This window comes from Chiloscyllium plagiosum, chromosome 28 (genome assembly GCF_004010195.1).
Source record: "Chiloscyllium plagiosum isolate BGI_BamShark_2017 chromosome 28, ASM401019v2, whole genome shotgun sequence".
NCBI classification, from domain to species: Eukaryota; Metazoa; Chordata; class Chondrichthyes; order Orectolobiformes; family Hemiscylliidae; genus Chiloscyllium; species Chiloscyllium plagiosum.
Window position 1 is genome coordinate 26650885 of NC_057737.1, and position 24315 is coordinate 26675199.

Here is a 24315-nt window from a genome sequence, read left to right on the forward strand (position 1 = left end):
TATACCTTTGTGGTGAATTCTCCATTCGTTGTTCTCTGTACCCTCACGTCTAGGAATGGGAGTTGGTTATCCTTTTCTTCTTCTCTCGTGAATTGGATTCCTGTTAGTGTGGCGTTGATGATCGGTGTGTTTTCTCTATTTCCGTGTTTTTAATGATTACAAAGGTGTCATCAACATATCTGACCCAGAGTTTGAGTTGAATTTGTGGTAAGACTGTTTGTTCTAACCTTTGCATTACTGCTTCTGCTATGAGTCCCGAGATCGGTGAGCCCATGGGTGTTCCGTTGATTTGTTCTCGGACCCAATATACCGGCCACTACAGCGGACAGCTGAAACTGACAACTGGAAGCGGCAGGGACAGGCCACTATAAATGCCGGAGGAAACACCACAGTGCTTCACAGGAGGCTCCCAAGCACTGAGGATGTCACCTAGACAGGGGACGAAACGTTTGCAACAAAAACTTCCAGCTCGGCAAATGGAACCACAGCAACGAGCATCCGAGCTACAAATCTTCTCTCAAACTTTGAGGTTAAGCTTCTGCTAGTCCCAATTTATAAACCCTTCCCTATGTCAATTTATTGGATTACATGAGAAAGACCACAACTGCATGACCATAATTTACAGCTGTTCTCCTCAAAATACCTGTAATTGACAAGATAGAAGAAAAAACATTCCAGAACAAAATTACTAACAGATTTCCTCGTACTGGTTTACTGTAAAGTAAACTGAAAATTTATCTGGAACTAAATAGAAAAAAATTTGAGGCTCCAGTTGTAGCATTCCCTTCTCATTCACAGGCCATATGGCAGTGCCTCCCTCTCTCTACTTTCATCCTCCTCTCTTATTCCCCCAAATCCCTGCTTACCAATCCAGAATAATCAGATAACCAAACGACTATATTTGGGCATCTACCAAGTGGTTAGAAAGGGAACAGAAACTCTCATGCACTCAAGTCTGTGAGCAGTACATTACCACCATCGTTCTACCGATGATATAGCCTGAAAAACTAGTTTCAGCAGTCCAGCATAGCACTTTTACTCAGTTATGCTAAGTATCAAACCCTGGGTAGACTGGCGTGTAGCTACTGTCACGAGTCTGTACCTTCAAGTTTTTGACTGGCCTCAGAAAAACCATGTTGGACAACTCAAAGCATGTCACTAACATTCTAGGTAGGTAAGCTGCTCCCAAAATAGAAACAGAGCTGAGGTAATGAATAAGAATATGAAGCTAGCAAATAAAAAAAAGTTCCTAATGAGTGTATTACACTTCTGAAAATTGATTGCTGCAGGATTTTGAGTACTGCAGAGCAGATTTCATTGCCATAATGAACAGCAGGTTTTGAAAACCATAAAGAGCTACAGTTAAGGTGATCAAAGTGTATACTTTAACTTGTAAATACATAAATCACAAAAATAAGGCAAAGCCCCAATAACCTTAAGAACATGCACCAAGATGGGCCACAAGCATTCAACTTAGGCACTGAACAAAATTGATAACTATAACTTAATTTTTCAAGCTCCCTTTGATCACACCATTATGTACGTAGCAAATATTCCTTTGATCAATTTGCCTCTGGACGATGAAGTAACTTATTTTGCCTAAAGAACATTGCTAAAAATTTCCTAATCTGTTAGCGATTGACATTAGCAAATACAAAATATATTTCAACTTAAAATAAAATTAGTGATAACCAAAATAACAAAAGCCTTCAAACAAAAAGTAGCAAATCACTAAAAGGTAAAGTTTTCTAGATTTATAAGCCATTTCAAAAATGAGCAAAATCTTAATTTCCTGTGACTTTATAGGTTAAATTGAATTTGTAAGTCAATTTTTTAATACTGCAGTTCTTAAAGTATCCTATCATCTAATACAGAACAACTGCAAGTATTACTTACCCTAAAGGTTTTGGCTTGTGCGTATCTAACGAATGTAACTGACATCTTTTGTTCTTTTTACTTTTAGGAATTGCATCAATAGTCTCATTTAGTTTAGACCTAAGAAGAAATTCAGAACTTACTATACAGAACTCATTGACAAAGTAAAACATTTTCCAACAAACTTCTGTGGCCCTATACGCAGGTAACTCAACTTGACAGTAGTGCATTACATGAGTTACACCAAAATAATCCATTTCAAATGATGCAAACTGTTGTCTTGATTGGGACTCTCTGGATAGAAGGGAAAGGGGTCTAAAATAATTTCCTTTAAACTGGCAAAATGCAACAAACAAATAATCTCAGGCTCTAATCAGGTCAGAAAAAAATTAAAATATAATTGCAAAGGTCAGGGGAAGGAAAGTCAGTCTCATGCTTTCAGAACATAACGGGACCTCTGAGAATGACAGAGATGATTTTTCAGAGAAACTGAATATTTGTTTTCATATAGCTACAGACCCAACCAAATTAATGGAATAGCATATTTTCTATCTTTTTGAAAAACATAGAAGACTAATAGTGTAGAACCTTTAAATTGTTCATCCGCAGCTAACGTATTTTTAACTGACATTAAGTTGCTCATTTCAACTTGTTACAGACTCTATAAATGTTGAATTTATTCAAAACTCCTGAATTTAAATGTTGAAATTATGCCAGTTTTAGCCACTTCCACTTCACAGCAGAAGGCTGTATCAATGTTTTAAAAATCACTACTGCAGTCTCAAGCAAAACACTTCACAAATCCTTTCCAAGTTCATTTCATGAATTCGTATTTAACTGAAATTAACACTGTTACAAAAAGGTAACTAGTCAACATTTTTCCATTTAAGAGATTTTAAATTGCATGCCATAATGAATCCAAGTAACTTCCCAAATTTGTTAATCAGAACCCATAATATGCATACCCTGCTAAATGTTCCTTTCGCTCCCAGATTGATTAAGTTAGTATTTACAATGAATGAGATTGTATAATAAAACTGCTGCGCGAGTCAGTAGTTGAAGTCCATTTAATTGGACGTGTTTTACTCCTTCAACTGAGCAACTCAGGGCAAGATCTTATTAACGGCACAGAAAAGTCAGAATGAAACTAGATTAGTTTTATCAATACATTTGCTCCTGTGAAAATTTATTCAAGTGCACTCAGTCTTAAAATATCATGGATTGTACATAGTCAGGAAATGGCAACAAAATGATTTAGTCAGATTTAATTCTCAAAAAGGGAAATAAGTATTGACTTACCCGTGCACGTAAAATAATGTGAACAGTTTTTTTGCATCCGTCATGCAAGCACGAGTTACCGAAAGAACTCCTGTGGGCCCCACTGAAAGTGGCTCCAAAGCTGGATTACCAGATTCTACTAGCTGGGAAAAAAGTCGTTCCACACTGCGTCGACACCCAACACATGGAACAAGCTGAGAAAGTGCACTGAAGACTTCACGGGATGTCACCATCATAGCAATATTAAGGTCTTGCTGCTTGAGCATGCCATGTTGCTAAAACAAAATAGATTTAATGTTACATTGTGTTACATAAATCTAGATCTTGAGAAAGGAGACCCTTTGTTGGAAAAACTTGTGTTATTTTTAAGAACATTAACTGCAACCCTCTTTAGGTTCCTTCAAAGGAAACAGCAATACTTTAAAAACGTAATGAGATGTTAAAGGGTTAATTGGCTCCGCTGACAAGGAAGTAATTGGATGTCAGTGGGCGATGTTCTTCTGTCTTGTAGGCAGGATGCGACAACCTAATCACTTCACACTGCTCTTGGGTGGCATGTAACTGTGAGGGACTGGTAGGGGTTTGTGTCTTGCGTGCAAGACCGACTGATGTAAAACCCTGTAAAAAGCACTGTTTCCTCGTTCAGGGAGCTTCACTTGACAATATTCACAATGCTTGTGAAGCATAAGTGATCCTCAAGGCTTGTACTTGCTGAAATAAAAATTGTGGTTGCATCAAGCGTATAAGAATCAAGGGAATCGAACAATTTTCAAATGAACTGAAATGTTGCATTTTCCATCTACTCATTTTAAAATGCATTACAGATTTAGACCCCTTTTTTAGTTCATGTTTAGGAAGACAATAGAATTTTGCATGATTTGCAAAGATGGTCCAAGTCGTGAGAGGCTGAATGAGAGGGCTGTTTTCCCTGGAGTGTTGGAGGTTGAGGGGCGACCTTAGAGGTTTATGAAATCATGAGGGACATGGATAAGGTAAATAGCCAACACCTTTTCTCCAGGGTGGGGAGAGCACAAACTAGAGGGTATAGGTTTAGGGTGAGTGGGGAAAGATATAGAAGGGATCTAAGGGGCAACATTTTCATGCAGAGAGTGATGCACACGTGGAATGAGCTGCCAGAGGAAGTGGTGGTGGGGTGGTTAGTACAATTACAACATTTATAAGGTATGTGGATGGGTACATGAATAGGAAGGGTTTAGGAAGTGGTGGGCCAAATGCAGGCAAATAGGATTAAATTTACAGTATATAGGATATCTGGTCAACACAGACGAGTTGGACCAAAGGGCCTGTTTCTGTACTTGATATCTTGATGACTAAGCAGACTCGAAGAACTGAAACAATAGATTACCTATTTGTATTCTTTAAAGAGAGTAAAAAGAATTCTTGACAAGGCCAGACATTTTTTTGCCATTCCTGACCACCACTGAGGATCAGTCACCTTCTTAAAACGACAGTCGATGGTGGAGCTACATCCAGAGCATGGTCAGGAAGTAAGCTCTAGGGTTTGATTCAGTGACTGAACAGCAGTATATCCAAGTCAAGATGGTGTGTGTAACTTGAGACTTTCAGGTAGCATTGCTATGAAAGTCTACAGTTCTTATTCTTCTAGGGGATAGAGGTTAATAATTTAGATAGTGCTGTCCAAGAAACCTTTTGAGCAATTGCAATGCCTCGTTGGTCATATGTACTGTCATAACTGACTTAGTGAAGGGAGGAACTAAAAGTGTTTGTTTGTTTTTTAAATTCACTCTTGGGGTATGAGCATTGCTGACAAAGCCAGCATTTATTGTCCACCCAAATTGCCCTTCAGGTGGTGTTAATGAGCTAACTTCTTGAACCACTGCAGTCCATGGGTTGTAGGTAGACTTAATATAGGGAGAAAGTTCCAAGATTTTGACCCAGCAACACTGAAGGAACCATGCTATTTCCACGTTAGGATGGCGAATAGCTTGGTGGGGAATTTGCAGGTGGGAGTTGTGTAAGACTCTGGTGTGGCCGCATCTGGAGTATTGTGTGCAGTTTTGGTCGCCATACTATAAGTTAGTTGCTTGTTCGTTTGTGTGTGCATATAAACCGTGCAATGAGTCTCATTTCTTTACTCAGCGAGTCGTGAGTTCATGGGATGCCCTGCCAGTAGCAGTGGTGGACTCTCCCTCTTTATGGGCATTTAAACGGGCATTGGATAGGCATATGGAGGATAGTGGACTAGTGGAGGTTAGGTGGGCTTGGATCGGCACAACGAGGGCCAAAGGGCCTGTACTGCGCTGTATTTTTCTATGTTCTATGAGGTTCACCGATATATCTGCTGCCCTTGGGGCTTTTTAGATGCAAGTGGTCATAGCTGTGGTGTCACTTAAATGGGCTAATTTTATATTTAATGATGCAGAACTTGGGTTTGTTTTTGAGGTTGCATTCATTTAGATTATTCCAACACACTCCTGAACAGCCCTTAGATAAAAGGTGTTAAGGAGATAAATTCTGGCTCAAGCATTTCTCAGCCTCCAACAGCACTGTGCCCAGTCTTCTCCAACAGGTTACACACCAGCCTGACCTGCCATCTCTTCAATATCACCAGGTTAAAATTCTTGACTCCTTTAAAACCATTATGGCATATTAATTAACCACAGGGCTAAGAGATGGTGGATGTTTGGGTATGGTCACCCCACAGCTTTAACCAGGTATATGATAATGAATACATTGTGACTTTCATCCAGGCAGTTAAGACAGACCAGGAAATAGTTTCTGGGTCTTCAGAGAATGAACTGGAGAGAGCAAAGAAACAGAGGAATCATTTCACTACTGAGTGTACTTTATAGACCAACTATAGTGAAAGAGGAAACAAATTTACACAACAATTATGCCAATCTGTCGAAGAATTATAGCAATAAGGTGACTTCAATTATCCCAACCAACAGGGGTAGTTCTAGTTTAAGAGCAGAGATTAAGTTTTAGTGTGGGTTTAAAAGAATTTTCTATAACACTATTTCCAATTAATGAGAATACTACTGGATTGGTTCTGGAGAATAGGGTAGGGTAAACTGAAGAGTGTATAAATAAGGAATATTAAGGGGGCAGTGGTCAAAATATTACATATTTGTTTGTTAAGAGACAATAAGAGTTTAACTAACTCAATTGAGTTCTCAGTTATGGTAACAGAGGCACTCCTGATGATAGTAATGCCATTGACGTGCTATACACAAATTTCAAAACGAACTTGATAAAATACAAAAGTTACAACACTAGATAGAAAGGTACAGTAGCAGCTGGGGAATGAATTGGGCAAGTGACAGGAAATAAATAATAAATGGTGTTTTTTCAGACCGTAGTGGAGTATTAGTGTGATTAGCATTAGGATCACTGACTTAGTACATTAATTTTAAGAGATAAGCTACCAATTTAGACTCTAGCATAAACAGGTTCCATTTTAAAATTGCAGATGGGACATGGAAATTTAATGAACTGTAAAAAAGACAGTACAAGTGCACAATCCTTCATCCAAAATGCTCGCAACCAGCTGGTTTTCGGAAATCAGAATTTTTCTAATTTCAGAATAAGTAACAGTTTGATGGTAAAATTTTTTAAAAAAAATCTTACCTAACAACAGACTCACCGGGTAAAACGGGCCTCGAAACAGAATTGAGGCCTGCCAGGTTTATGGAATCATAAGGGGCATGGATAGGGTAAATAGCCAAGGTATTTTCTCTGGGGCGAGTGTCCAGATGTAGGGGGCATAGGTGGAGGGTGAGAAGGGAAAGATTTGAGAGAGACCTAAGGGGCATCTTTTTCACACAGAGGGTGATATGTATATGGAATGAGCTGCCAGAGGAAGTGGTGGAGACTTGCACAATTACAACATTTAAAAAGCATCTGGATGTGCATATGAATAGGAAGGGTTAAGAGAGAGATGTGGACCAAGTGCTGGCAAATGGGAGCAGATCAATTGAGGATGTGGTCAGCGTGGACTTCTTGTTCCATTCTGTACATCTCTATGACTCTATTTGGTCATTATGAAAAAGATTCAAATGCTAAATAGGGTGCAGGGCAGCAGTTAAAGAAAGCAGCACATGCTAGTTAGTGTCATCAGTACAAAATTATATTGAAGTTGTATAGATATTTGGGGCCAGACTCAACTGGAGTATTACATTTGGTCACTACATTTCAAGATAGATAAGGGATTAGAAATGGTACAGAGGAAATCAATGAGAACGATTCCCAGAATGAAAGACTTCATTAAACAGTTAAAACTGACAGGCTAAAGAAGCGGAGGCTGTTCTCATTACAGAGACAGAATTAAAAGGTTCAGAGGCTCAAAATAAAACAGTATAGATTGAGCAGACAGGGAGAAAGAATACCAATTAGAATTTAAATCATGCTACCTTCAGCCACAATAGCAGGGAATGGCAAGGGGAGTATACCAGTTGAGTTGCTCCAGCAGAGATAAAAGGTTGTAGGATTTCCTCCAGTGCTGAAACCATTCTATGATTGTGACCCTCTATTTAGCAGTTACAAGTTAGTCTGTTTATACTAACAAAAACCCAACCATTCTTGGTCAGTGAAAAATGTCTACCACTTTTTTGCCCTAAGCCCACAGGTAAAGAAATTCACATGTCCTGAGGACACATGATAAGATCCAATGGACATAGACCTCAGGCAGTTTTCCATAATAAAGCAAATCAGATGGTGCACTTTTTAAGTCTGACTCTCATGCCAATACAAAGAGTATATAAGAGTCCTGGTCACCGTGACAGAATGACAATTTATGGCAAAAGATCAAAATCAAGCTTATGCGAAATTTATTTCACCTTATTAGCTTATAGATTCACTGCAAAAGAAAACACTTCCGTTGTTTAACTTCTGCCTCTGGGTCACTCATTAATGAGACCACCTATCAGATGATGATACGGCACCATCAGCTGATATACAACTAACTGTTCATGACCCTTCTTAGGGCTGAACTAAATATTTGGGAAGAGGTGCAGTGGTAGCAATATCAATGAATTAGTATTCAGAGGCCTAGTCTAATACCGGGGGGAAAGCATGGCTTCAAATCTCACCATGGCATCCAATGGAAATAAAATTAAAAAAAATAAAAATGAGGGAAGACTTAAGAATTAAACTGCATTTATTTCAATGTGAAAGGCCTAACAGATAAGGCAGATGAACTCAGGGCATGGATGGGTACATGGGACTGGAATATCATAGCTATTACAGAAACACAGCTTAGGGAGGGACAGGATTGGTAGTTCAACAGTCCAGGATGTTGTCAGTCACTATAGGGTAGACAGAGGCGGGGGGGGGGGGGGGGGGGGAAGACGGGACTCTTTCAGATTAGGGAAAAAAACATAGCAGTACTTAGAGACAACATCTGAGGGATCATACAGTGAGGCTATTCTCGATACAACTGAAAAATAAGGGAGTGATCACTTATGTACTACTGCCCAATAATCAGCAGTCACCCCAAAAGGATGGTCATAGGAGGAGATTTAAAATTTCCAAACAGACTGGGAATATGTTAAGGGCTTGAATTTAAGTGTATTCAAGAAAAAAATCTCAATCAATACGTAGATGGCTCTACTGGAGCAAAGCTTTTCCTCTTGGGAAAGAAGACAGGACAAGTGACTAAGATGTTAGTAAGGGAACACTTTGGGACCAGTGATCATAATTCTATTAGCTTTCAAAGTTATGGAAAAGGACAGGTCTGGTCCAATTTTCAAAAGGCGATTGCAGAAGGCTGACAAGTGGAGCCTTTCAAAAGAGAGATGAGACTTTAAAGCCATGATGTTCCTGTTAGTGTGAAGGTTTAAGGCTGGCAAGAACTAGGAAACACTGGATAACTAGAGATTAAGTTAAAAATCACAACACCGTGTTATAGTCCAACAAGTTTATTTGGAAGCCTAGCTTTTGAAGTGCTGCTCCTTCATTAGGCAGTTGGGATCAAGTGAAACCCCAGAGTTTAGGGGGTACAGGAATACACTTAAGCAGGAAATCCAAGGGCAAAAAAGGGATAAAAAGATAGCTTTGACAGATAGGGTAAAGGAGAATCCAAAAGATAAACAAACAAAAGTAATCAGGGGCCCCTTTAAGATGAATGTGGCCATCTCGGTGTGGAACCACAAGAGATGGGAAGAGATCCTAAAATGAATATTTCTCATCAGTATTTATTGCAGAGGAAGATATGGAAGCGAGGGAACTCTTTTTGTGGGGTGGGGGGGGCAGCGGGTGGGAGAAGAGGGGGTTGTAAAATAAGTACTGATTGCTGGAAAAGTGTCCATATTACAGAGGTGGTGCTGAAGAGTCTTAATATGACTAATAAGATAGCTCAATCCCTGGGTTCTGTCCAAGTGTATCCCAGCACATTGTGGGAAGCCAAGGAAGGAACTGTAGGGCACATAGCAGAGATACTTTGATCGGCAATGACAGGTAAGGTGCCACAAGACTGAAAGGTGGCAAATGTTGTGACATTATTTAAGAAAGGCTGTAAGTAAAAGCCAGAAAGCATCTCTACCCATCTTTAACATTTTCTCTCAGCCCCAAGTTTAAGTTAGTCAAGGAAATTTTAAGGATCAATGACTACATTTTTATGATAACCTAGACTTATTGACATTTATTAAATGGCTGTTTATTTGGTCAAAGTCATTTAGTCCTTTATACAAATCAAATTTCCTGACCCAAATCTTCACATCAGAATCTAGAACATGATTCTCAAATGCTGTGGTTCTGTTCGCCGAGCTGGAAGTTTTTGTTGCAAACGTTTCGTCCCCTGGCGAGGCGACATCCTCAGTGCTTGGGAGCCTCCTGCGAAGCGCTTCTTTGATGTTTCCTCCAGTGTTTATAGTGGCCTGTCCCTGCCGGTTGTCAGTTTCAGCTGTCCGCTGTAGTGGTTGGTATATTGGGTCCAGGTCGATGTGTTTGTTGATGGAGTTTGTGGATGAATGCCATGCCTCTAGGAATTCCCTGGCTGTTCTCTGTCTGGCTTGCCCTATGATAGTAGTGTTGTCCCAGTCGAATTCATGTTGCTTGTTGTCTGCGTGTGGCGCTACGAAGGACAGCTGGTCGTGTCGTTTCGTGGCTAGTTGATGTTCATGTATGCGGATTGTTAGCTGTCTTCCTGTTTGTCCTATATAGTGTTTAGTGCAGTCCTTGCATGAGCAAGACAAATGTAGTGTACAAAATACCATGCAAGGACTGCACTAAACACTATAGGACAAACAGGAAGACCACTAACGATCCGCATCCATGAACATCAACTAGCCACGAAACGACACGACCAGCTATCCTTAGTAGCCACACACGCAGACAACAAGCAACATGAATTCGACTGGGACAACACTACTATCATAGGGCAAGCCAGACAGAGAACAGCCAGGGAATTCCTAGAGGCATGGCATTCATCCACAAACTCCATCAACAAACACATCGACCTGGACCCAATATACCAACCACTACAGCGGACAGCTGAAACTGACAACCGGAAGCGGCAGGGACAGACCACTATAAACACCGGAGGAAACATCAAAGAAGCACCTTGCAGGAGGCTCCCAAGCACTGATGTCGTCGCCTAGCCAGGGGACGAAACGTTTGCAACAAAAACTTCCAGCTCGGCGAACAGAACCACAGCAACGAGCACCCGAGCTACAAATCTTCGCACAAACTTTGAATGATTCTCAAATATTGCAAATGGCTCATTATGGGATTGAATAAATAACCTAATTATGGTAAATAGTTACATATAAAGTGTAGTACAAAATGCTTCAACACAATAGCTACAAGTTTATACTCAATGGTTGCTGGTGTTTTACCTGCTTCCTTGCATTATTACTAAGAACAAATACCAATCCTGAGTACTCCACTCATCTCTCTTCCTGCTTTGCAGCTCATTCAGGTAACCTTTTCCAATGGTTTATTGCACTGAGTATTTTCTCCCCCACAGAATGGAGTGAATCAGAGGAATACGTAGTCAGTACTTCACATCCAACACAAAGGTTTGCAGTATACAACATGGTTCCTGCTTACCTGGATAAATTGTTTCAGTTGTGCACTGTTGACCTGGTGACCGTCAAGGTTCAACATATTATCAGAGAATTCCATTACCATCTGTAGAAAAAATACAAGTCAGTTAGTTAATAGTCATTATAACACAAGGGACTGAAATGAGCAAGACATCTAAAAGCAATTGCCAAAACCTTGACAAGTGATTTTCTGAACTGCTCTTTGATCAACAGCCTCAAATTCTGCAATCTACTCTTCCAAGTATTTAAAATTCCTTGTTTAAATTTGGTCTCCACAGGCACTGTTCTACAGATTTTAAAAACAATCCCACAACATTTATTTTAACTACAAGCAGCCCATTAGCTAATCAAATTAAAAACTTGCATGTTGTTGGTTAAGAAACATTTTAATGAAACAATTCTATAAATAGAAAATAAATTCCTGGGTTTTCTATCACACATTGTATTTAATAGCATTAGACAGCAATGAGACACTAAATATACGCATGTTTACTAAGTAAAGTAAATCTAAAGCTACAATGTACAATTACAACATTTAAAAGGCATCTGGATGAGTATGAATATAAAGGGTTTAGAAGGATACGGGCCAAGTGCTGACAAATGGAACCAGGTTAATTTAGGATATCTGGTTGGCATGGACTGGGTTGACCGAAGGGTGTGTTTCCATGCCGTACATCTCTCACTTGGTGGTTTAATTGATCTTCCAAGTCTAAAATTCAGCCTTGACAAGTATGATCACTTAAATGTACCTCTATAGGAAACAATTACCATTTTAAAAATATTTAATTTAGAAACAGACGGCTTTTCTACACTAAGTTTCAGTGGATACAACATGCTTCATTACATTTTGTTAAATGTCCTGAAACATCTTTCAGGGGTTATAAGGCATCATAATAAAATGAAAGTCTCTTATTTTTTCTCCCTGGCCAACCGTATCCTGGTCTGAGAATGTTCACATGATGCCCAGAGGTTGGGTCCTATTCTCAATGCAACTAAAGTGAACAGTCTTACTGACTGTTCTCCCCTTCATAAGGAGGCATGAATAGAATGGACAGAACAAGAGGGCCAAGCAACTCAAGTGAAGGGCATCTTTCTACATAAATATCCGTCCCATGTCGAAAGCTAAATATCTCCCCAAAAGACAGCATCTGACAATACAGCACCTCCCAGTACCATACTGAAGTGGCAGCCTAAATTATGGTTTATACTTCAAAGACCTGAACACAATGTTGACTCAGAAGATGTATCCTACCTTAGCTTTGTCAAATTATGTCTTTATAGTCTCCATGGATCCAATTTTCTGGCTTCCTTGGCACCCTTCACAAACTTACCCTTCATTTTGCCAAAAAAGACCCCAGTCTTTAACACACCAACTACAAATTTAATAGAACCATAACTGGTTTCTGCACTGGAGCTTTACTGCTAGCCGAAGGGTGACACAAGGGAGCAAGAGTACTACTAGTCAGGTGTTTTATGCCAGATTGAGAGGGGTGTTGATTGGACGTGAGGGTTTAGAGCTTGGATCCGTTTATTAATTGTATTAAAATGTCCAACAATAAAAATCATGCAACCTTAAACTTGTATGAAGTGCACAAGGGAATGAAAATGCAGATGCTTTTTTTAAAAAACCGTTTTAGAAAAAGCACAGATAAGTTGCAGATTGGGAACAAATCTAGAAGACGATACTGGATAAATAGAATCTGTAAAATGAAAACAAAATACAAAAGAGGATACAAATATTATCTTCAGTAGAAAAGGCTTCCAAGCCAACGTCACTCAAAGCCCTAAATTTGAAAATGGTATTTAAATCTTTTTATGGTTCTCTAACCTTACACTTTCCAAATATTTCTCTAATTCTGTTCACTTTTGAATGCTTCCTTCCATTATTGGTGGCCACAATTTCAGCTGTCTAGGTTTGCCACTCCATATTTTATTTCATAAACACCTTTATATCACATCACTTTCCGGTTTTAAAACAAGTTCTAGTTACCCTCAATATTTCATTTAAAAGTATTGTCCTTATGGCTTTCTGAAGCACCTTGATATATGTCCTTTATATATTTACATACCATATGCATATAAGGTGTTGATTTGGGGTGGAGGTGAAGCAACTTACTTGTAATTCTTTTAGTCTATGGTGTTTGCTGCTCACAATACAGACTCCTCCACAATAGAGGTAAAAAATGGTCAGCATGTCGTGTTTGTGGAATATCTCCATTCACTCCGCAAGCATGACCCTGCCCATCCGTTCACTTGCTGTTTCAATTCATCACTTCACTCATGCTCACATCTATCCCCTCAGCCTGCTGGAAGTTTCCAGTGAAGCACAAATGTAAATTTGGGAACAGCACCTCCTGTCGAGACACTTTAGCCTTCTGAACTTGACATTGTGCTTGACGGCTTCAAACCACAAAACAGACTTGAATCAAAACGAAGGAGCAAAGTGTCAGACTGCATCTTATTTTCATGGTTTTGCCAACGCAGAGCTGTTCATTATTTGGCCTTTAACATTTGTGACCACTGTTTTCAATATGATGACGTTTATTATTTAATCTTCAAGGCTTGTGTAAAGATTTGTAGCTTGGGTGCTGGCTGCCATAGTTGTGGGTATGTTAGCCAAGCTGGGAAGTTGATTTGCAGACGTTTTATCCCATCTGGGTGGCATTCAGTGCTTTGAAGCCTCCTGTGAACTGCTACTATACTGTGCTTTCTGGGAATATATTTGGTTCCGTTCTGGCTGCTTCCGGTTCGGTTGTTCATCGAAGTGGCTGGTATACTGAGTCAAGGTCTGTATGTTTGTTAGTCAGTGGTAGAGTGCCATGCTTCTAGAAATTCTCTGGCTGTCCTCTGTTTAGCTTGTCCTATGACCATTGTATTGAAGTTGTGGTCCTCGTCATCTGTGTATATGGCTATTAGGAACAGCTAGTCGTCGCATTTAGTGGCTAGTTGATGTTTGTGGATGCGGATTGCTGGTTTTCTGCCTGTTTGCCCGATATAGTATTTTGTACAGTCTTTGCATGGAATCTTGTAAATTATGTTAGCAATTTCATTAGGCAGATGCCCAGCAGACAAACAACACAAACGAGGACATACCACGACCAAATACACTAGCCAATTTTATTTTTTAAAAAGTTGGAGCTAACAGCCAGACTTGTCCGGCCACTGATTCATTACAACCCAAAAACTGAGCCACGTCAGACAACTCACCAGAACAAAATGCTCTGTATCCATCACATGCAAGACTAATGTAATTTACAAGATTCCACACAAGGGTTACACAAAACATATAGGACAAATGGAAAATGTGAACGATGAGATTTGTTGCTCCCTGTGCAATCACGAACATGCTGGAAAAGTAACCTGTAGCATATCCTTACTGCAGGTGAATATAAACAAATAGCAGGAACGGATGAAAGAGAAACTAAAATTCCAAACTGATTAAAGTGTAGAACACAGCTTGCACTGAAACCTTAAAATGTTGGGAGACACTCAAAAGTCAAATCACAAGTCTGAGGAGAAATATCAAGTTAACATTTTAAACATAAAACATTAACTATTAATCTCTCAGATGTCTGAATAGTTATGACCAATGTTTTCTGCTTTTTAAAAGTTTATTCATGGGATGTGGGCATTGCTGACTAGGCTAGCCTTTATTGTCAATTCCAAAAACGGTGCAGAGGGCATTTAAGAGTCAACCACATTACTTTGGATCTGAAGTTACAGGTAAGGATGACAGACTTCCTTTCTTAAAAAGGACAAGGAACCAGATGAGTTTTTCCAACATTCAACAACAATGTCATGATTAGACTCTTATTGCCAGATTTTCTTTAAAATCAAATTCAAATTCCATCATCTAGAATGGTGAGATTTGAACTCAAGTCCCCAGAACATTACCTGGGTCTCTGGATAAATAGCCTAGAGATAATACCACTAGGCCATTGGCTCCTCTTACCTCAAAAAAGGAAATTACACAACACCTCCTTCCTTGGTCCCCAGCATTATAGATACTAGTCTTTAGCCAATTTGATTCACTCCACGGGATACCAAGAAACAGTTGGAGACATTGGACATTACAAAGGCTATGAGGCCTGACAACATTCCAGCAATAGTACCAAAGATTTGTACTCTAAAACTTGCAACTCCCCTAACCAGAAGTTACAACACTGGCATCGACCAGACAATGTGGAAAATTACCCAAGAAAGTCTGTATGTAGAGAGCAGGACAAATCCAACCCAGCTAATTACCAACCCAACAGTCTGTCAGAGAAGTGATGGAAGGGGTCTTCAACAATGCTACCAAGCAGCACCAGCTTAGTGATGCCCCATTCATGTTCTGCCAGGGCCATTCAGCTCCTGACCTCATTACAGCTTTGATTCAAACGTGGACAAAAGAGCTGAATCAAGAGTGCCAGCCCTTGACATCAATGCTGCATTTGACAGGGTGCGGCAACACAGAACCCTAGCAAAAACTGGAATCAAATGAGTATCGGGGGGAAACTCCTTAGTGGTTGTCATACTGAACACATAGGAAGATGGTCATGGTTGTTAGAAGTCAGTCATCTCAGAAGGAGTTCCTCTGGGTAGTGTCCTGTACCCAACCATCTTCAGCTGCTTCATTAATGATCTTCCCTCCATCATAAGGTCAGATGTTAATATGTTCGCCAATGATTATGCAACATTCAGTACCATTCACAACTCCAGCAGTGTCCAAATGAAACAAGATCTGAACAATATCCAGGCTTGGGCTGACCAGTGGCAAGTGACATTCACACCACAAATATCAGACTATGACCATTATCAACAAGAAACTATCTCGCTATCACCCTTGACGTTCAATGGTATTACCATCACTGAATCCTCCACTATCATACATCAGAAACTCAACTGGATCCACTACATAAATGCAGTGGCTGCAGGAGCATGCTGGAGGCTTGAAATTCTGCAGCAAGTAACTCATCTGACTCCCCAAAGCCTATCCACCATCGACAAGACGCTGTGATGGAATACTCATTTGCCTGGATGGGTGCAGTCCTAACACTGAAGCAGTTTGACACTATTCAGGACAAAACAGCCCACTTGACTGACACGATATCCATAAGCATCCACTCCCGCCACCAACTCTCTGCAGCAGTTGTACTATCTACAAGGTGCACTACAAAAATTCAAAAGATGCTCAGACAATTCCTTCCAAACCCATGACCACTTCCATCTAGAAGGACAAGGGCAGCAGATATTTGGGAACACTGCCACCTGCAAGTTCCCCTCCAAGCCACTCACATCTGACTTGGAAATGTAACAATGAAGGAATGTTATTAGGTCAAAATCCTGGAACTCCCTCCCTATTGGCATCGTGGGTCAATCTACAACAGGACTACAGTGATTCAAGGCAGCAGCTCACCACCACATTCTGAACAGTAACTAGGGATGGTCAGCCAGTGACACCCACATACCACAAAATGAGATAAATTATGTTTTTAAATTGTCTTCCTATACAAGTTACATTAAATAAGTACTTTATAGAGTCAAAAACGAGACCTTTCAATCCAACTCACCCAAGCTGATCTGATATCGGATTTGTGGGCGGCACAGTGGTTAGCATTGCTGCCTCACAGCACCAGAGACCCGGATTCAATTCCCGCCTCAGGCGACTGACTGTGGAGTTTGCACGTTCTCCCAGTGTCTGTGTGGGTTTCCTCCGGGTACTCCGGTTTCCTCCCACAGTCCAAAGATGTGCAGGTCAGGTGAATTGGCCATGCTAAATTGCCCGTAGGTAAGGGGCAAATGTAGGGGTATGGGTGAGTTGCGCTTCGGCGGGTCGGTGTGGACTTGTTGGGCCGAAGGGCCTGTTTCCACTGTAATGTAATCTAATCTAATATCCTAAGTTAATGGAGTCCCATTTGGCAGCACTTGGTCCATGTCCCTCTAAACCCTTCCTATTCATACACCCATCCAGATGCCTTTTAAATGTAATTATACCAGCTTCCCCCATTACTTCCTCTAGCAGCTCATTCCATACATGCACCATCTTGTGTTTAAAAATGTTACTCCTTTTAGGTTATTTTAAATCTTTCACCCTATTCGAAGCCTATGCTGGCTAGCTCTGGACTCCCCCACCCCAGGGAAAAGAGCTGTCTATTTACTCTATCCATGCCCTCATGATTTTATGAGCATCCATAAATGTCACCCCTCCGACACTCCAGACAAAAAAACAGTCCCTATAGCTCAAACCCTCCAAACCTGGCAATAACCTTGTAATCTTTTCTGAACCCTTTCAAGTTTCACAACATCCTTCATATAGGAGGAAGGCACAAATGCAAACAATACTCCAAAAGAGGTCTAACCAATGTCCTGTAAAGCCACAATATGACCTTCCAACTCAATGCTCAATCAAGGGAGATCTTAATAAAACAGTGTCGAAAGCATGGTGCTGGAAAAGCACAGCAGGTCAGGCAGTATCCAAGGAACAGGAGAATCGACGTTTCACGAATTCCAGATGAAGGGTTTTTGCCCGAAATGTCGATTATCCTGCTTCTTGGATGCTGCCTGACCTGCTGTGCTTTTCCAGCACCACACTCTCTAAAGAGTCAAAAAACCTCTCTATTCACTTCCTTAAAAAACACATTCAGCTTCTAGATTTAGACAAACCACCAGCAGCATGGATAAACCACACAGCCTTTAACGTGGATTCATCAGATTTAGAGTTTTGCCCTTTATCCCACTTCATGTATATTGTTTAACAAGGTAGCCAGAAACATACTTGGGTATAATGGGTATGGGGAGATATTCATTAGTAGGTAATGAAAGATATGCTATATTTACTATTATATATTTCAAGAGACCTTACAACTCAGGACGAGAACGGTAAGAAACCATCTATTCAAGCCAATGAGTTTGGTAGGGAAGGACTCAATTTGTTAACTGTAAACAACCCTGTAAAATTTGAATACTCAACGGTTGCACAGGTAGAAGAGCATTTCCTATCATCTTATACTATATTACACATTAATGGATGAAACATGTATACCTTCTGTACTTTCTATACCAAGAAATAGTCCTTTTTTTAAAATTAAGTGCCAAGTAGACCAACTCCCTTAACATTATGGACAATTAATTCAGTAAATATATACAATCTCAATTGTAAATGTTGAAGTCAACTTTAGAAAGCAGAAGTTTGAGAGATATCGATTGACATTAAACTGATCTCTTTCCTCAGCGGAATGTCTTCTCACCTTCAAAGCTGAAGTAAAGGAACTGCAGGAAAACCAAGTCCCCAAGTGCGACTATGATCAGTCCAACATTCCCAATAAAAGACATTTGCTTCTCAATAGGGCTTACCATTCTTGGAATGCTACCTCCCAGAGCTTTGACATGTAGCTCACATAGTAAGGGGCTGTCAGCAGTGCAATATATAGAGGACTTGAATGTACATTAGCATTTCCAAAACTTGAAGTGTAGTTAGATAAATGTACAAGCACAAGTTTTTGATTCTGTAGGGTGACTTCCTAATGTTATCTTATGAGATTTTGTGCATCACCTCACTTCCCTGATCCAAGCCTAAATAACACTCCACCATATAATCTGCTAATTGTATCAGTAAATTAAAAAATAAATCTTTATAGGGTAAATATAATATTTTATTTAAACATGATTTTTTCCATTACATTCAAAACAACAAAGTGGAATGTTCAACATGACTTATCCCACAAGATCAGAAGTGCAGCCACATCCAGCCATAAAACTTGGTGAACAAACAGGAGGTGAAGGCTCCATAAAATATTCCCATTCTTATTGTGGGAAAACACAACATGTCAGTGTAAAAAATAAACCTTAAGCAATTGCACCCACCTTCAGCAATTGCACCCACCTTCAGCCAGAATTGCTGAGTTGGTGATCCATCTCTGCCCAAATTCCTGAGCACAGATGCCAGTCTTCAGCCAATTCAATTCAATTTGATAGGATTGCAGGCACTGGATTTAGCAAAAGAAATGGGCCCTGAAAACATTCCAATAGTTCTGAAGATTGCTGCTCCAGAATACTAGCAGCTGCCCAATGTGAAAAATTGACTAGCAAGGTCCCACACACAAAATGCAGAACAATTTTAATTCAATTAAAAACCTATCCATCTACTCTCAATAGATTAGCAAAGCAAATGGTAGGGTTTACAGACAGGGCGATCAAGCAGCATTTGCTAAGAAACTACCTACTTACACTCTGGGTTCTGTCAGGGTCACTTAATGGCCTCTTTACAGCCTTGACCCACATCTGGACTGACGTGAGTGGAGGAGACAGGAGAGTGACTGCCCTTAGCATCAAGGCAACATTTAGCTAACTGGCATCACAAGGCTTAGAAAAACTGGTGTCAACAGGAATCAAGGGGAAAGCTCTCGGCTGACTAAAATCGGACTCAGCACAAAGGAAGATGGTATTTGGAGGTCAATCATCGTACCACTAAAACATTACTGCAGGTTTTCCTCAGTTGTGTTCTTCACCTAGCCATTCTCACAATTACTTAACTGATGAGCTTTCAATCACACAATCAAAAGTGAGGACTTTTGCTGATGACTGGACAACATTCAGCACAATTCATGGCTTCAGATACTGAAGCAGTCCTTGTCTGTATGCAGCAAGATCTGGACAACACCATTCTTGAGTTGGTAACATTTGCTTCACGCAAACACCAGATATTGATAAACTCCAGAAAACCTAACCATCACCTTCTCAATGATAAAACTCCATTATCAGTATTCAATTAATGGAACTCTTATATAAAGATTGTGGTTACAAGCAGGACAGAGGCTAGGAATTCTGCAGTGAGTGACTCACCTCATTTTCCCAAAACATTCCCACCAAGGCACAAGTTGGAGCACAATGGAATACACTCCACTTGCTTGGATAGATGCATCACCAACAATACTCAGGAAGATTGACAACATCCAAATACTAAACTGCCCACTTGACTTGCATTCCATCCACAACCAAACAGTGGCAATGAATATCTACAAGATATACTGCATCAACTCAGACTCCTTTGACAATACCTCCCAAACTCAGGTCCACCATTACCTCAAAAGACAAAGGCCAATGCATGGGAACACCACCACCTGCAAATTCCTTCCAAGTCTCTCACCATCCTGACTTGGAACTATCCCTTCATTTTGTTAGGTCAAAATCTTGACATTCGCAACAGGTGCCCCTTTTACCCAAGATTGCAGCAGTTCAAAACAACTCCACCTTCTCCAGGGCAAAAAAATGGCAGCAACTGACGGCCTTGTCAGTGATGATCACAACCCATATACAAACTAAAGAAAATTTAAAATGGGTAAATCCTTAATGAATCTTGGGGTTCGTCGTATGATTATTGGAGATTTTAATCGCCTTATAGATCCAGAGATTGCCAGGATGCCAGAGGGCTAGCAGATACACCCGTGGAATCTAAACAGTTGGTGTACACGTGTGATGAATTGGGATTAGTGGATGTGTGGAGAGTTTCATGTTCTATTACAACCCCCACAAATGTCATAGGTGACTAGATATGTTTTTTTATGCCATCTGATGGTCTGGACAGAATGTGTAAAATAGGGAATATAGCTGTTTCAGATCATGATATACTTAGATATTAAAATCAAGGCCAGTGAAGCAAATGCACGTCACTGGCACATGGATTCATTTTTGTTAGGGGAAAGTAAATTTATTGAGTATATTACAAGGGAATTCAGGACCTTTTGGGATATCAATTCAGGTATGGCTAGTAATTCACTAAGAGAGACCACTAAGGGAGACCACTAAGGCATATTTATGAGGTTTGATTATTTCATATTCAGCGACTGGAAAAAGGCGGAGTTGCTGGAGGCAGTTGAGAAAACATATCATAACAAACCATCATTGATTAAACTTCAGCAGGTCACAGCTCTCTGGGCTGCCCTTGACTCAACACACGTGGCTAAAAGGAAAAAAAATGGTATCATTTGCCAAATAAAAACTGTTCGAATTCTGAGACAAGCCTAGTAAATATCTGGCTTATTTAGCTAGGAGGAAAAAAAGCCTCCCTAACCTTTGTTAGAGAGAAGACTGGTATTCGAAAGAGATCAATGCTCGGTTTAGGGAATATATCGGTCGGAGGGAAGCAAACATAGTACAATGGGAGTGCAGTCCTTCTTTGAAAATCTGGACCTCCCCAATGTGAGTAAGGAGCAGGCTTCCCTTTTGAAAGCGCCTCTAATAGTACAGAAAGCACAGGAAGCAATAAGACATCTCCAAGGCGGCAAAGCACTGGGGCCAGATGGATTCCCAACTGAAATTTATAAGGAATTCATAAACATATTAATGGAACCACTTCTGGGGATGTACAAATATTCTTATACACAGGTTTGCCTGCCATCTACTCTTAGGGAAGCTAATATCTCCTTTATTTTCAAGAAAGGAAAGGACCCCAAAGAATGTACTTTATATAGACCAATCTTGCTACTGAATGTAGATTTCAAAATTTTATCAAAAATGTTGGCTCTGAGGTTGGAGAAGGTTTTGCCCCATATTATAAAAGATGACAAACAGGTTTTATTAAGGGCCGCAGTTCCTCTAACAATATTAGGAGAGTACTGAATACAGTACAGGTACGTCAAAGATTGATTCTGGAGTTGGTGGTCTCTAGCCTTTGATTGGCTAGAATGGCCTTATCTATTTAAAGTTCTAGAGTGCTTTGTTATGGGGTATCCTTTGCCAGATGGGTAGCAGTATTGTAGAAGGATCCAAAGGCAGCAGTTATTACAAACAGTATTAAGTCAAATAATTTTAATATTAGAAGTGACAGTTGACAGGGGTGCCCTTTATCACTGTAGTTATTTACCTTGGCGATTGAACCATTAGCCAAAACTATTAGAAGACATTTTGAAATAGTAGCACCAAAGGTGGAATGGGGGAACATAAGATGACCCTACATGCTGATGTCGTGCTTTTATTCTTGGCCGAACCAGAGAAGTCTATTCCCCGGCTGATCCAATTAATTCATATGGTATTTTTTCAGGTTAAAGGATCAATTTCACAAAATCGGAAGCCATGCCAGTAGGGGGGCTTAGAGGAGATGCCGAGCTTGAAGGATAAAATGCAATTCCTGTTTAGGTGGTCACCAAAAGGTTTTCTGTATTTGGGAATTTTTATTACCCCTTCCTTCCACCTGCTATATAAGGCTTTGTACAATTACTAAAGAGGATAAAACAAGACTTGCAGTGATAGGACAGTTTACCGTTATCATGGCTGGGCTGAATAGCTCTGATTAAGATAAATCTCCTTCCCCGACTGCTATATTCCATGACAATTTTCCCATTACTATTATCTAGACAAGTATTACGGAGGATTAATGGTTGGCAAGTGTCCTTTATTTGGTGCCATAGACTTCCTGTAATTAAATTTACTAAATTACAGCTTTCGCAAGCCGAGGGAGGGGTGGATCTTCTGGATTTGAAGAAATATCAAATACAGGGGAATTCAGAATCGATATGGCTTGATATTAAAGCCTCAGTCGAAATGTCCTCTAATCAATTTATGAACAAAATTAAATCAGCAACCCAGCAATGCAATAGTCCAATTATCTTGAATATGGTGAAAGCCTGGAGAATAATGAGGTAAGACAAGGGAAACTGGTCAATTAAGTCAGAAATATGGATTATCCATTAAGAACCTTTTCCGATACTTCCAGATAAGGGACCATATACAGAGGAAGACCACACTCCTGACCCAATGTTATCAATCAGATGTGGAGAAAGCGGTGTATGGTATTTACATAATTTACAGAAAGGCCATGCTCTGGGGGATATGGAAGGACTCTAAGATGTGGAACCAAGAGTTAGGACAGGACACTTCAGAGATATGGGAAGATATCTGGGGAAATGTAAGGAAAATTTCAGTATGTAACAAAGCACAGGCTATGCAACTGAAGATCTTACACAGGGGTCATATGGCACCAGAAAAGCTAGCTAAGTTTAAGAGAGGAGTGTCACTAGAATGTCCTAAATGTAAAATTAACATAGGTACTCTCACATAGTTATTAGTCATGTTACAAGATACAAAGATATTGGAGTAAGGGAGTTAAACGACATTGTAGGGACTGAAATTAACATGGATCCAGTAATTCTTCTTTTGGGGCTGCCAAACTTGCCCTCTCTGGGACAACATGGGAAGAGATTATGTGATATCCTTGACCATTACACGAGGAAGAACATTTTACTAAATTGGACGTCAGAAAAACCACCAGGTCTTATTGGGTAGTGTAAACTGGTGATGGAGCATCTCCCCCCCAGATTACCTCAAATATGGTGCACCACAAAACAGAACAGTTTTATAGGACATGGCAGCCATTTTTAAATTATAGTGAAGCTGATTTGTCTGCAATATCAGTCAATATTAGTGGTATAGCCGTGGGAATCTTTATGGGCGCCTGAGGAGGAGGAGGAGACTGGAAGGAAGAGAATATGGGTCCCAGGGATGGGAGCATCAGTGGAGTGATGAGTAAGACAGAACAAAGTAGTAAAATATTACAATTTAAGTAACTTGAATGTAATTTAAGCTAGTATTTATTGAATATGTTTGTAGTTCAGTTTAAGTAGATAGTACTGTTGTTAGTAAACAAACCTATGTTATGACCTTGTTTTTTGTACTGTTATTTTCTGTTTTGATGGTGTTTTTTTTTATAAAAATGTTTTGTAAAAGATTTAAAAGCGCTTTTCAATAAAAATATTTACAAAAATGGGTAAATCCTTTTCTTATCTTACGATTTTGCCATATCTGGGTAGTAGATGAGAAGCGTAACTAATGGTTGTAGCTTGGCTAAACAACCAATGAAGTCCATTTTTCTCCATCTTTATGCTTCAGATTCTGTCTGCACCACTACACAAAATGCATGGAGACACCACTCATCAAGGGTCACATATAGAGTCAGATGTACAGCACGGAAACAGACCCTTCGGTCCAACTCACCCATGTTGACCAGATATCCCAACCCAATGTAGTCCCACTTGCCAGCACCTGGCCCATATCCCTCCAAACCCTTCCTATTCATATACCCATCCAAATGCTTTTTAAATGTTACAGTTGTACCAGCCTCCACCACTTCCTCTGGCAGCACATTCCATACACATACCAC

The 24315-nt window shown here is 40.0% G+C and overlaps 1 protein-coding gene across 2 annotated transcripts in view; it reads right to left on the bottom strand.

Moving 5' to 3' along the window:
• ggnbp2 (gametogenetin binding protein 2) overlaps positions 1–24315 on the bottom strand; it is an 87028-nt gene that overhangs the window by 39476 nt on the left and 23237 nt on the right. For both annotated transcript variants that reach the window (XM_043718557.1, XM_043718556.1), the window contains exons 2-4: positions 11185–11265; positions 3175–3428; positions 1897–1995 (exon numbers count right to left, since the gene is read on the bottom strand). In XM_043718557.1, coding sequence (XP_043574492.1) covers positions 1897–1995; positions 3175–3428; positions 11185–11265 — 434 coding nt within the window. The remainder of the gene's footprint in view (positions 1–1896; positions 1996–3174; positions 3429–11184; positions 11266–24315) is intronic.